At 48.4% G+C, this 13304-nt stretch overlaps 1 protein-coding gene across 1 annotated transcript; it reads right to left on the bottom strand.

Moving 5' to 3' along the window:
• Window positions 1-9749, bottom strand: LOC136167112 (keratin, type II cytoskeletal 75). The gene is made up of 9 exons (XM_065934359.1): window positions 9264-9749; window positions 8525-8739; window positions 7532-7592; window positions 7087-7182; window positions 6121-6285; window positions 4054-4179; window positions 3692-3912; window positions 2092-2126; window positions 1-227 (listed from the first exon to the last, which is right to left on the bottom strand). Exons 1-9 carry the CDS (start codon window positions 9747-9749, stop codon window positions 1-3), a joined length of 1632 nt encoding a protein of 543 aa, XP_065790431.1.
• Between the last annotated feature and the right edge of the window lie 3555 nt (window positions 9750-13304).

The raw sequence follows: 13304 nt of genomic DNA, 5'->3' as shown, positions 1-13304 counted from the left end.
TCAGTGCTTGTAGCTCTTCCGGCTGGAGGACGTGGTGGAGACAAACTTGACGCTGGAGCCGCTGCCCCCGAGGCCCCGGCTGCTGCTGCTGCTGAAACTGGAGCCGCCCAGGCTGTGCCCACCGCTGGTCGTGAAGGAGTAGCCGCTGCCCCCACCGAGGCCCAGGCTTCCACTGCCAATACCACTACCACCTCCGTAGCCACTGGAGACGGTGGAGGTGACCACAGCTGCCGGAAGAGAGGAGACGTGGTCAGAACCAAGGGCAGGAGAGAAGACACCTGGGGCATCATGGACAGCTCCCTGAAATCCATGGGGTGGGGCTGGGTGGTTTGCCTCTTTCCAGTTTTCCGGCCCACTTAGTGAGGTCACTGTCCCGTGGCTCAGCCTAGTTTTATCTGCACCATAGCATCAGGTGCCCTCCCGGTCCGAATGGCTTCCTGCCTCTCCTCTGCTACTTGGCGCCTCTCTTCTCCTTCCAGAACTTACTGGGATGCCCATCCTCTGGGAAGTTCTTGTACCCACCTGCCTTCCCTTTGATTCCCCTGCTGTTCTGTCCCCACCTTCCCCTGGCCCTGGTGTCTCCCTTCCTTCTGGAAGCTCACAGCTGGGTGTGGATATGTTTCCCTTTGTGTCCTCCACTCCACGCTCTCTGAATCCCAAGGCAGGGCTGGAGTATTCTTGATAGGCCAAGTGACAGATGACCCACTGGCTGGCTAACTCTGTCTCTTTTACCCTCCCGAACTGCTCTCTCCCTAACTTTCAAACCACCCATCATCTTAAACATTTAGTACCTTACTTTGGGCTCTTCTGAAGGAAAGCTGAAATAAAATATAGACTCTGTTATGGAATGAATTGTATGCTCCCCAAAATGTGCCGAATACCTGTAAAGTGTCTTTACTTGGAAATAGGACCTTGTAGATGTAATCAGGTTAAGATAAAATCATTAAGGTGGGCCCTAGTCCATTATGACTAGTGTCCTTTTAAGAAGAGGGAAGATGTCCAAGTGAAGACAGACACACAGGGAAATGGCCACACGATCAGAGAGACAGAGGCTGGAGTGAGGCAAGGAACACCAAGGCTGGACAGCCACCACCAGAAGCCAGGAAGAGGCAAGGAGGGTCCTCCCTACAAGTTTTAGGGACACATGGCCCTGCTGACCCCTCCGTTTGTAATCTCTAGCCTCCAGAGCCACGAGACAGCACATTTCTGTTGTTTCTCACCACCCATTTTGTGGTCCTATGTTATGGCAACCTTAGGAAATAAGCACAGATTTTAGGTGCTTTCAAGAAAGGAAACTTTAGAGGTTATGCCATCCAGTCCCCAAATTAGCTTTGAGGGTCTCTGGAGCCACTGGACAAGGACTTTAGGGAAGGAGGACCTCTGGGTGGTTCAGAGGGATCTGCCTTATTGAGTCATTGGTTAATATCATCAATCGCTAAGGTGTCAAGAAAACTGAACTCCCTTGTAGAGTGTAAGTTGTAAGAATCGTCTCTTGGCCTCACCATGCCAGCACCGAGCTCTGTAAATGGTGACTTCTGTGCTTACCAGTGCAGGCTGTGCAAGCTTGCTAATGATGCCTCTCCTGCTTCTGGGGAGCAGCACCCAACTGCCGGGTCTCTTGAAACTCTCACTGCCTTGAAACCCTTGGTAGGTTTCTGTGTTACACTCCATAGAGTTAAACCAAGCAGTGGGGCTTCTCCCAGACTGTTCTGGAAGAGGCTGCCTAACTGGCAATGCCCTAGTGCCCAGCATGAAGGCTCTCTCCAAAGCCTGAGAGCAGACAAGATCTCTCTAGTGTGATCCAGTCTGGGCAGGGGAAGGTGTGGCCTGAGGACCCTGCAACCCATGTAGAAGGATGAGAGCAAACTTCCCATTACTCCCTTGTGGTACCCTCTCAATTGCAAAGAGGTAAGGTTGGTGACTTTAAGGTCTCTCCTAATAGAAACTCAGAATCTCAAACCTTCTCAAAATGTACCTTCCATCGGTGGGATCCCCTCCAATGCCCCATACATCCCTGGCACCCTCTGGCATGCCCACCATCTCCCCAGTCCCCAGTCACATACACTCCAGATGACACGATGCCATACTCACAGATATTAACTGGAGAAACGCCCTCTCCACTCAGCCTGATGGGGAGGAGGGGGGAGAAGGAAGGTTACTGTGGTGTCCAGCAGTTTGTGGTCATTTGAAATAACATTTGTGCAATTGTTTTCCATTCACTGAGAAAGCCTTAAATTATTTTTATTGCAGAAGTAATGGAGGTTGAAATTATTTAAATACCAGTAGAATTAAAAATAATAATCTAACAAATTAAATAATGCAGAGTTGGGGTTCATAGGAGTCAAATCTGTAATCTCGGAATTTTTGGTGTAAACGCACTGGGAAGACCCAGAGGGATGGGATAGGATGGAGAGGGAAGCGGGAGGGGGGATCAGGATGGGGAACACATGTAAATCCATGGCTGATTCATGTCAATGTATGGCAAAAACCACTACAATATTGCAAACTAATTAGCCTCCAACTAATAAAAATAAATGGGAAAAAAATTTAAAAAAAGAAAATTAAAATTAAAGCGAATCATATGTTAGCGTCAGCTGAAAAGGCAGGGCTGTCATAGAACAAGAAGATCGCTCTTTCAACAATGGACTATTGTCAGGTTACCGAGGTTATTACGGGTATGGAGAGGAGTCTGAGTCATAAACCTAACAATAGCAATCATTGGTCTAGCCTTGTTGTAGCAACTAGAGTAGTTTTGCTTTAGCATCTTGAGGACAAAAGTGGCATTCATTATAAATGCAGATCTAGCCCTTGAAAAGGGCTACTACTTATTACCCACATTATGCCACTTAATTCTCTCAATAACCCCTAAGTAGGTATTACAATCTCGGTTTTACAGATGGGGAAATTGAAGATCAGAGAGGTTAACTAACTTGCTCATGATCACAAAGCTGGATTTGAGGTCAAATTAATTTGACTCCAAAGCCCACATCTTTGGCCATTACAATGAGAGGGAGCTAATCATTTGCCGTGTCCCATCCATTGTTCTGAGAGCTTCACTGGTAGTCCCTCACTTAGGCCCTTTTAATAACATAGATGATAGAAACTCTGGTTGTCCCATTTTACAGATGAGGACTGGAGAAATCACACAGCTGGTCACATGACTGGTAACTGGCAGAGTACAAAGCCCCCATTGGGCTTTGGGGATCATGTGACCTGGGCTCTTTATTCCACCACGAAAGACATAGAAAGCTGGGGTGGGGAGCGTTGGTGGGAGGATGATGCTGAATTTCCTAAGCTTATGTAGCTAGCTAGTGGTAGACCTGTTGGCCCAAATCCTAGGACAATTTATTCTCAATTCAGAGTCTTTCATACTACATATCCAGACCCATTGTGTGACCTAATTTCTCCTTTGATTTTATTTTACCTAGATCCAATCAGCTTCTAGATTTCTACGGGGTGCTAAAAGCAGTTGCACCTCAATTTTGGGATTGCTGATTATGATTTCCCTGGAAAGAAACTGCACCTGTATTCTTTGTCAGAGTCCAGTTCTACCAGCATTTTACTCCCTTTTCCAGGCAAGGAAGGGCCTGTATCAACCTGCGTGTATGCACACATGCTAAGTCCCTTCAGTCATGTCCAACCTGAACCCCTAGGAATGCCCAGGGTGCTGGGATGGGTGATCTGCCCTCACCTGCACTCCTCGCCCTCCAGCAGCTTCCTGTAGGTGGCAATCTCCACATCCAGGGCCAGTTTGATGTTCATGAGCTCTTGGTACTCGCGCAGCAGCCGGGCCATGTCCTGCTTGGACTTTTGCAGGGCCTCCTCCAGGTCCACCAGCTTGGCCCGTGCATCCTTGAGGGCCAGCTCCCCACGCTGTTCTGCGTCGGCGATGGCTGTTTGCAGACTGGCACACTATAAGGAAAGGAGGAAGCTGTGAACCTTACTGATAACCTCTGGAAATCTGGTGCTTCTTGGGTAGGAGGCCTATAAGTGAGGCAGAATGACCCGGAAGACGTAAGTGTGCGGGGAGCTCTGGGTCCTGCCAGAATGTACCTGCTTCTTGACGTTTTCGATCTCAGCTCTCAGCCTCTGGATCATCCGATTCGTCTCAGAGATCTCTTGTTTGGTGTTGCGGAGATCATCACCGTGCCGGCCAGCTGTGACCTGGAGCTCCTCATACTGACAGAACCAGAGCAGAGTCAGTCAACCCATCAAACTCTGGCCTGGGCACTACCTGCATGCCCAGCCTGGCCCTTGGTGCTCTGAGCAAGCCCATCCATGCATTCATCATTCAACCATCCCCTTGCTTGTTTCTTGACCACATCTACTCACCAGGCATGTCCTGGGCTCTGGGAATATCATGAAGAGCATAATCAGACGCCTGCCTACAGTTTTTTTTTTCCTTTGAGATGGAAAATAATTGAACCAGGCTGGCATTTGATACCAGCAGTTATCAGTAAGGCTCATGGTTTTTTTCCATTCCTTACCAGCTTGCATATTATTGAATTTATAGCTTCAAATTGAGATGAGTGTCCCTTAGGAAGTAAACTGAGTCCTATGGGGCTGTGATAAAGGAATCTGACTTAGATATGGAAGTGAGGGATGGAGTGGGGAATGGGCAGGAAAGTCCCGCTGGAGATGGAGATATTCAAGCTGGGCACTGAAGGCTGGGAAGGATTGACCAGCTCAGGGGAGAATATTCCAGACAAGAGAAACAGACTGTACATGAAGCCCCCAGAGTATGCAGAGCAGGAGGCATAAGAGATGATCTGGCACTGTCCTTGGGGAGTTCTTGGTCATGGGGCATACATCAAAGACCAACTGTGACCGTGAAGTTTGGTGGCCCTCCTGATGCCAGTGCTAGGGAAATGGAGGCACTGCAGAGAAACACCATTGGAAGGAGCTCAGGCTATAGAGGACCTTGTTCTGAAGACTTTGTAACAGAATCCTCCATCTTAGGTGGCTCTCTGTCTAATTGTGCGAGTCTAGGACACCGTCATTTAGGAGAAATAAATGCAGCCTGTGTCCTCCAGCAGACTGGAGGAAACTCACACCTTGCCCAATGGAAGAAGAGCCCCTGCCTGAGTGAAGATCTGTCCAATTTAGAAAGTGCTGAATGGTTTGGCTTCTTCGTTTCTGGACACACATGGTTAAAGGCAACAACAGTCTTCGCCAACACTACACTTTGCAACTACCCCACTTGGAGTTAAGTGCATCCCACCTCCACTCACTACCAAGGAGCTACCTCCACCCTTGTACCCCTGGCACCTGACACCTGCTTCTTTTCTACCACTTGCAGTGGCAGGGACTAAGGCAGTGCAAAGACCAAGGCAAGGGATGACAGCCAGCTTGTAGGCGAGCAGCTGCCCTGGAAAAACATCTGCATTTGGCCGATAACTGATCTCATGGGTTGGACCATTCAGGCTGCTCTACCCCTCCGAAACCAAACCTTCTGGCCATCTGCACCTTTGGACAATAGTTCTCTGCAGTCATGCCAACCTCCCTCTTCCCAGGGCAAGCTCTCTTGTTCCGCAAAGTGCTCATTTCTGTCTCCCAGCCCCACAGGACTGCTTGCTCAGCCTTTCAAGCCTTCCCTGCTCCTTGGCAATCTTTTGTCCCTCACCACTTCCAAAGTAAACTAAAGCCCACCTCTTCTTGGAAGTGTTTTATTAATGCTTTTCCCCATCTATGAGTGTTCATTCATCTCATGGCCTCCCAGACCTTGGATTCCTTTTGTAGTTTGTTCATTTACAACTTTCTAATCCTGCTTGGCATATAGTAGGAGCTCTGTAAATAAACAAGCCCTTTGGAAACAGTTTTATGAGCATTTCTTGGTTGTTTGAGTCTCATCCAGCCCCCGGTCAGTTGACAAGTGGTGGGGGGACTGTGGCTGTCCTTCTGAGCACCCAGCATTGCCTGACCACTTATCAGTGTGTGTGTATTGGGATTTCCACATGCATTTCAAGCTAAGTTTTCACAGCCTCCAAGACACTTCTGCCAAGTTGAAAGAAATGGGAGTGCTCACATGACTCCTGAGGCTTGTGGCTTGTAGTTAAACAACGATCTAAGGCTTCAGAGAACACTAGACCCGCAGCCTATCATGGAGGTGCCCATGCTCACCTTGGTCTGGTACCAGGACTCAGCCTCAGCCCGGCTGCGGTTGGCAATCTCCTCGTACTGAGCTCTGACCTCGGCAATGATGCTGTCCAGGTCCAGGCTGCGGTTGTTGTCCATGGACAGGACCACGGATGTGTCGCTGACCCGTGTCTGCATCTGACACAATTCCTGCAGAGCCAGTTAACTCAGTGTCACCACCGCAAAAAAAGAAGGGGTCTTGAAATTACACAATTGACCACCCATCTAAGTCAAGAATCCTTTGGCATCCCCAGCAAGGAGTGCCCAGCTCTTGTTATGCCAGCCAACCCCTGAGGAGTTTCTGGGTCATAAATCAGTGGAATGGGAGTGTGTCCCTAACATCCATTCTCAAGGCTCCCCTCTGTGCTTTTTCCCTGAATATTAAGGATGAGCAAGTGTTCTCTGAATCCAAATTAGATCACGTTGAATATGACATATGTGATTCATATGCCAGCATTAAAGGTTTCTTCAGGATGGGGTGATTTTTAGGACCCCCCCCCCCATGCACACACAGTGTGACTTCATTGCTCTCTACCTGTCTGTCCCCTTCCACAGATCCAGGTGTCTGCCATGAGAGTGGAGATGCCCAGAAAGAGGTATCTTCAGGGGCCAGGAAGCACCCTGACCAATGGGCTGAGGGGCAGCTTGCCTTCTGAACTTCTCTGAGACAGTGAAGAGAGAGATGGGTCTTGATTCCTTGGGAATGTTACCCAGTGACATGGGAGTTTAGGAATCAACACTTGCTCCTTGCTCGGCCATGGGATGGCAGGGAAAAGACCCAGAGCTGGGGTGGGGTTAAGTGTGGCAGGATTTCAAGCAGTTCTTCCCAATCTCCATGGCCTCTCAAACCCTCCATCCCATGGAGAGACACTACATGGATAACACTCTGCACCATCCTTTTCTTGTCAGGCTTTAGACACAGGAGGGACAAACACATGTGCAGGACCTTACCGCCTCAAAGAACATCTGGAGGAAGTTGATCTCATCAGTCAGAGAGTTGGCCTTGGCCTCCAGGTCCACCTTGTTCAAGTAGGCAGCATCCACATCCTGGAAACACAGCACAAGATGCTCCTCTGAGACCCTGGCCCCAGGCAACAAGCCCCAAAGAAGCTGGGCAGACTCCCTGGCCCATCTAGCTTGGATTTTAGCAAACTCCGTATCTGGGGTTTAGGATTGGGGATGGGCAATTGCTGGGCAATTGTGGCTTGAGTCTCCTGGGCTAACAGAAAACAAGCAAGGTCATTGGGGCCATAAACATGTAGGGAGAATTTTGGCAGGTTTTTCTCTAGATATTCTAAGGGCTGAAGTCACTTTTCTTGGGTGGCCCAAGGGTCTGTCACCCCACACTCCCAGATTCGGTTTTGAATCTTTTCCTTTGAGAGACATTTCCACCCACCTTCTTTAGAGCCACAAACTCATTCTCAGCAGCCGTGCGCTTGTTAATTTCGTCCTCATACCTGTAAGCACAGAGGAGAGGGGGCGAGCGGTGAGTAAGGGCTTGATTGAACTCTTCTCAGGCTTAGGTGGACTATTTGTGTAGCAAGAGACCTCTGTGTGACTTCAGGTGATTCACTTAACCTCTATTTCTCCCCCTATAAAAGGGGAATAATTTCTTCTACCAGTTTCTTTTCCCTTTTTTACTTTTGTAAGACTGGAAGGTGAGCATGGAGCTGACAGGGATAGTAAAACATATTTATGCAACTCCATCCTCTTAGAGATGTACAATTCCAATCTTTAAAAAATTTTAGCTGTCTTAAGTGCCTGCTGGAACTGTGTGGTAAACTTTGTTCAGGACACTGTTTTGGTCGATTTTGATGTATTTTCACTGAACCTCAGGGCAGCCATTTAAATAGTGTGTTTTTTTTTTTTTTTTTTTTTTTTAGTAAGTAGGTGTTGTTTTAAAACAGAAAGCAAGGGTGAGCCACCTAAGGGGTTGGCGAGGACCATCTTTTCTGTTGGATACCTCACCTACTGCAGCCTGGGTGATGGCAAGTCAAAATTGACTCCCTCAGGAGGATCGGATTGTCTGGTTCATACTCTAGGGTACACCTTAGCAATGCAGACATCTCAATAATAGAGCTCATGTCCAGTGTAGTTAAATAATAAACTGACTGTAAAATATTGCTTTCAGAGCTAGAATGTTTTCTTAGATGACACAGATGTCCCTTTGCAGTCATGGACTCAGATAAGAGTAGGCTTCTTGTTGGTAGTGATGCATGAGATGAGAGTCCCTTTGTTACCCCATACTTTGCTATCTTCTTCTCATGAGATGATGACTGCAAATCCAAACCTCTCCGACACGGGCCTCTGCTCCTTTGCTCTCCTCTGGCCCTCATAGAGAGGCGTTTGGGGATGACTGCGTATAATCAGAAGGGTCTGTCACTCTCACCTGACTTTGAAATCCTCCACGACATCCTGCATGGTTCTCAGCTCAGCATCCAGCCTGCCTCGCTCAGTGGTGATGCTGTCCAACTGCCGCCGGAGGTCGGTGATGTAGGCATCGAAGAAGGGCTCCAGGCTCTGCCTCACAATCCTGGTACCCTGCTCCTGCAGGAGGCTCCACTTGGTCTCCAGGACCTTGTTCTGCTGCTCCAAGAACCGCACCTGGATGGGAGAAGAAGAGAATAAATTCTGGAGAACCTGGGGAGGCAGAGCCAGACACTACCCCCAATGAATATAGAAGAGAGGAAAAGTACTTTTCACCTGACACCTGTCTGCCAATGGTATAACTGACAACTCCTGTCGAAATGGAAAAGCCCATCAAATTACCCTGACATTCTCTGGGGCTCCACAGAACTAGTGTAGTGGCTCTTTGATGGGGAGCTGCCATTCTTAGAGTGTCTCTACCACCCCTGCTCTGGGTTAGGTTGGTTTTCTCAGGGAACTTAAGAACTTCACGTTTCCCTCTGTGTTGGCTGAACCAACCAGCATGGCTCCCAAGGAGAAAAAGGAAAATACCCACAAGTCTTGTGGGGCAAGCTGGCCCTACCTGCAAATACTTCTGCCCCTGGGGGATGCTTGCTAAGGGAATGTGCTTTCCCACAGGGAGGCTGTTGGTTGATGGCTGCTCTCTGCACTGGGGCCTCCCCAAGAGTTCCTGGCTCCCAACCCCAAGGCTCCCAGCTCACCTTGTCGATGAAGGAGGCGAACTTGTTGTTGAGGGTCTTGATCTGCTCCCGCTCCTCTTTCCGCACCCTTTGGATGTTGGGGTCGATTTGCAGGTTGAGGGGAGTCAGGAGACTCTGGTTGACGGTCACCTCTTGGATACCTCCAGGGGGACAGATGGCGAAGCTGCAGCCCCCGTGGCCCCCTCCAATTCCACCCCCATAGCCAAATCCACTGCTGACCCCAAACCCGCTGCTCGCCCTGCCACCAAATCCACTTCGGAAGTTGCTGCCACACCCACTGATGGAGACCCGCTTGGTTCCCCCCAGGTTGTGGAGGCTACGGCTGCCGAAGCCGCTGATCCTTCCGAGTCCTCCACTGCCGCCCGGGGAGTGGGTCACGGAGACGGAGCTGAAGCGAGAGCGGCCAGCGGCTGGGGTGGTGGCTGAGGCTGTGCTGAAACCCCTGCGGCTGCTGGTCTGGAAGGTGATAGTGGACTGTCTGGACATGGTGTCTGGGAGAGGCTGGTGAGGAGCACTCCTGCTGTGGGTATGTGTGGAGGGGGATGGAGAAGACAGGGCGTCTGGGGTGCCCTGGCCCCCTGTGCTTTTATGGGCTCCGGGAGGGGGCGGGGCATGCTCCTGCAGGCCTCTGATGGCATCTTCTCGGCATCCACCAACTCTGAGCCCACACTCAGCTCTCCTCCGAAAAAGGCGTAAAAGCCACGCGCTTGTTCCCTGGCATCCCTCCCCCACATGGAAACTCCTTTCCAGTTGCAACTTGATCAGCAGACGAATGAGAAGCACGTTAATTGCCTTCGGTCATGTCCTAATCATGCATTATAAAATGGACTCAGAAAACACTGCCTCATTTCCAAACCTCTCTTAGCCCTGGGACCAACTCCCTCCTGTGCAAACATCTTGTGTCAGCCCCAGTGACTGTGGTTCACTGTTTCCTATTCCTTCTTACCCCTTAGGTGTGTGTCTTACTGCTGAACTCTTTCTCAGCAATTATCCCCCAGAGCCCCCACTCCCAACCCCAACACTGGCCCAAGCTGTCCCTCCAGATCTTGAAAATCCTGCTTTCCACCCATCTTTTTCAGGAATCCACCCCATTTTGATGGCCCCTTTGTTTTACTCTGAAGCTGCCATCTGTACTGTGCAGGTCACATCAACGTTCTGGGCGTGAGTGTATGTGTTTGTGTGACCACGTATGTCCTGTCCACTCCAATGTAACGTGACCCTCAAGGTCAGGTCCTCTGCCTATGTGGAGAGAAGCTTCAAGAATGGGAAGATAGGTTTGAATCCCAGCCCTGTCACCTCCTGAAGGTGAGACGTGGGGCCAGTCCTGAAACATCTCTGGGCCTCAATTTGAGTGTCTGTAAAGTGGGACTTGTGATGACTATTCATGGGAAAACAGACTTTGCAATGCCAAAGACATGCAGATGCTGAGCCAACTCAACAGAGCCTTCAGCAAGGTGCCCATCCTGAGGCAAGTACTCAGGATTTGAAAGCAGCACAATACACATTCTTTTTTCTTTATTAACAGGCTTATGGTCCTGTTGGGAAGACTAAATCGAGACACATTGAGGAACTTATGAAACGATGATGCTCCATAAAACACTGCCTCTTGTCTCTGTTTGAAGCCTCCTCATCCCAGAAGTCTCCTTGACCAGCCACTCCTCCTGTTGATGGCCAAGGAGCCTGACCCTTTAATCCTTCATCAGAAAGTCCTATGGCTATTCTGAATAGAGGGCTTGTTTATTTTCCCCTGTTAGTCTTAACATTTTTTTTAATTAAAAACTTTTATACAGTTTTAAAAGGTTACTTTGCATTTGCAGTTATGACAAAATATTGACTATATTCCTCACGTTGTACAACACATCCTTGTAGTCTATCTTAAACTCAATAGTTTGTACCTCCCATTTCCCAACAGCTATATTGCCCCTTCCCACTGGTAATCACTGGTTTGTTTTCTATATGTGTGAGTCTTTCTTCCTTTTTTTTAATAGCACTAGTTTGTTGTGTTTTTTTTATATTCCACATATAAGTGGTATCATATGGTATTTGTCTTTCTCTGTATGACTTATTTCACTTTAGCATAATGTCCTCCAAGTCCATAAATATTGCTGCAAATGGCAGAACTTTTTTCTTCTTTATGGCTGGGTAGTATTCCATTGTGTATATATAGTCTTTATCTTCCACATATTCTTTATTCATTCATCTGTTGATGTACACTTAGATTGCTTTCATATCTTGGCATTTGGAAATAGTGCTATGAACATAAACATGTGGAGGCTAAACAATATGTTACTAAACAATAAGCAATCAATGGATCATGGAAAAATTAAAGAGGAAATCAAAAAATTCCTAGAGTTGAATGAAAATGAAAATAAGCTGATTCAAACCCTATGGGATGCAGTAAAAGTAGTTTTTCTTCATGCTTTAAAAATTGGAACAGATTTGATTTACAGTGTTTCAGATGTACAGCAAAGTGATTCAGTTTTATAACTGCAAAAGCAGTTATAAGGGGGGAGTTTATAGCATCCCCGCTGGTCTTGTTGATTGTGTCTTCAACCTTCATCAGTCTCAATTGATAAGAAGGCTCCTGGTTCCCTTTCTTCTGTATCTCATCTCCCCATGGAGGGTGGAGGTGGAGTCAGACAGAAATTGTTAGATCTTTTGTCTTGCTGACTTCTTGCCTCTTACAGTGGCTTTAAAGGATGGGAGAGGGAGAGAAAGAGGAGCTGAAATGTATTCTGTTTGTGTTTTGTGCATGAGAAGCCAAGTCCCCATGTGGTAAATGAAAGAGATCAGCATTGTCTAGCTAGAGAGAAGCAGAGCCACATTCTGTGGTCTCTCCACGCAGGGGTCCTTTCAGAGGTGCAGCCAGTGGGTTGGCAGATTCTCACCAGCTTGGAACGGCAACTTGGCACTCAGGGCAGTGGTTTTCTGTTCTCTATGCTATTTCCTTATTGGGGCCGAGGCCAGGGAGTGGGCCTCTCCTCCGTTGAGAGAGTGTTTGAGAGTCTCAGTTTCCACGGGGAGCCTGTGAATCATAGCTTTTGTTGATACAGGCCAGGAGGAGCACAGGAGTTTTCTCGCTTGGTTGCCAAAGTGTCCAGGTCCCAGCTGGGGTGGTGCATGTGTCTGTGGTGGAAAGAAAAATTGTCTTTGTTTTCTGTACTCATGGCATGATAATCTTTCTCTCAAAAGAAGGGTTACTTGTTTTCTGAGCCATGCTGAGTAAGTTCTTCAGAGTTTTCCATGGAACAAAAGCTGGTAAAGGGTCAAGGCTGGGAGGGCCTTCACTGACCTGTCCATGAGATTGGGGTCACCACAGCCCTTGCCCATTGATTTTCCCATCTGGAAGCTGCTCCAGGCTGCCTGCCCTCCTGGGTCATGCCTTTACTGGCCAAACCCTCTCCTGGGAGCCTATTCCAGGTGTTGCTATTCATCCCATTTCCAATCTTGTTTCCCTCGGCCATCATGTCTTGTCTGGGGTTGCCCACTTCCTTCCTTCCCTCCTTTCTCTCTCTAATTCTCCCACCTGGACCATTGTTTCCAAAGCTGGTTTGTCTTAGATGCTGACTTTGATGAAGTAAATGGAAATAGATAAGTCTTACCCCTCTTCCTCCTCATTCCCTCTCCTGTAACTTTTGACCTTCACTGTGACCTTTACTCTGATGGATGATGTCTATATGAATGCCTAGGACACCCCAGCCCCACAACAGCCTATGGAAACTTCAGGACTTAGAGATTACGAACACCTCTGCTTTCCTTCCTGCCAATGAAGTTTTTGTTTTGATTTTTAACCTCCTTTATAATTCTGCTTTGAACCTTCCCCCAAGAAGACTTCCTAGTGAACTGTGCCCAAGGGCTGCCCCTTCACACCTGTTCCCAGAGCAGGCCTGTGCCTGTGCTTGACTTGCATGTCGGCATGTTTTTCACTTGCTTTGGCTTCCTGGTGATCTGTGGAGGGGTAAGGTGTGTCCCCTTCCCCTGCCCTGTCTCCTAGCCCCCATAGGGAATTGTGACCACAGTTCACTGGATGTAGGTTGTCTA

Source organism: Muntiacus reevesi, chromosome 4 (assembly GCF_963930625.1).
Source record: "Muntiacus reevesi chromosome 4, mMunRee1.1, whole genome shotgun sequence".
Lineage (NCBI taxonomy): Eukaryota > Metazoa > Chordata > Mammalia > Artiodactyla > Cervidae > Muntiacus > Muntiacus reevesi.
Note: the sequence above shows the minus strand (reverse complement) of the source record. Positions and strands in the feature narration are given on the sequence as shown.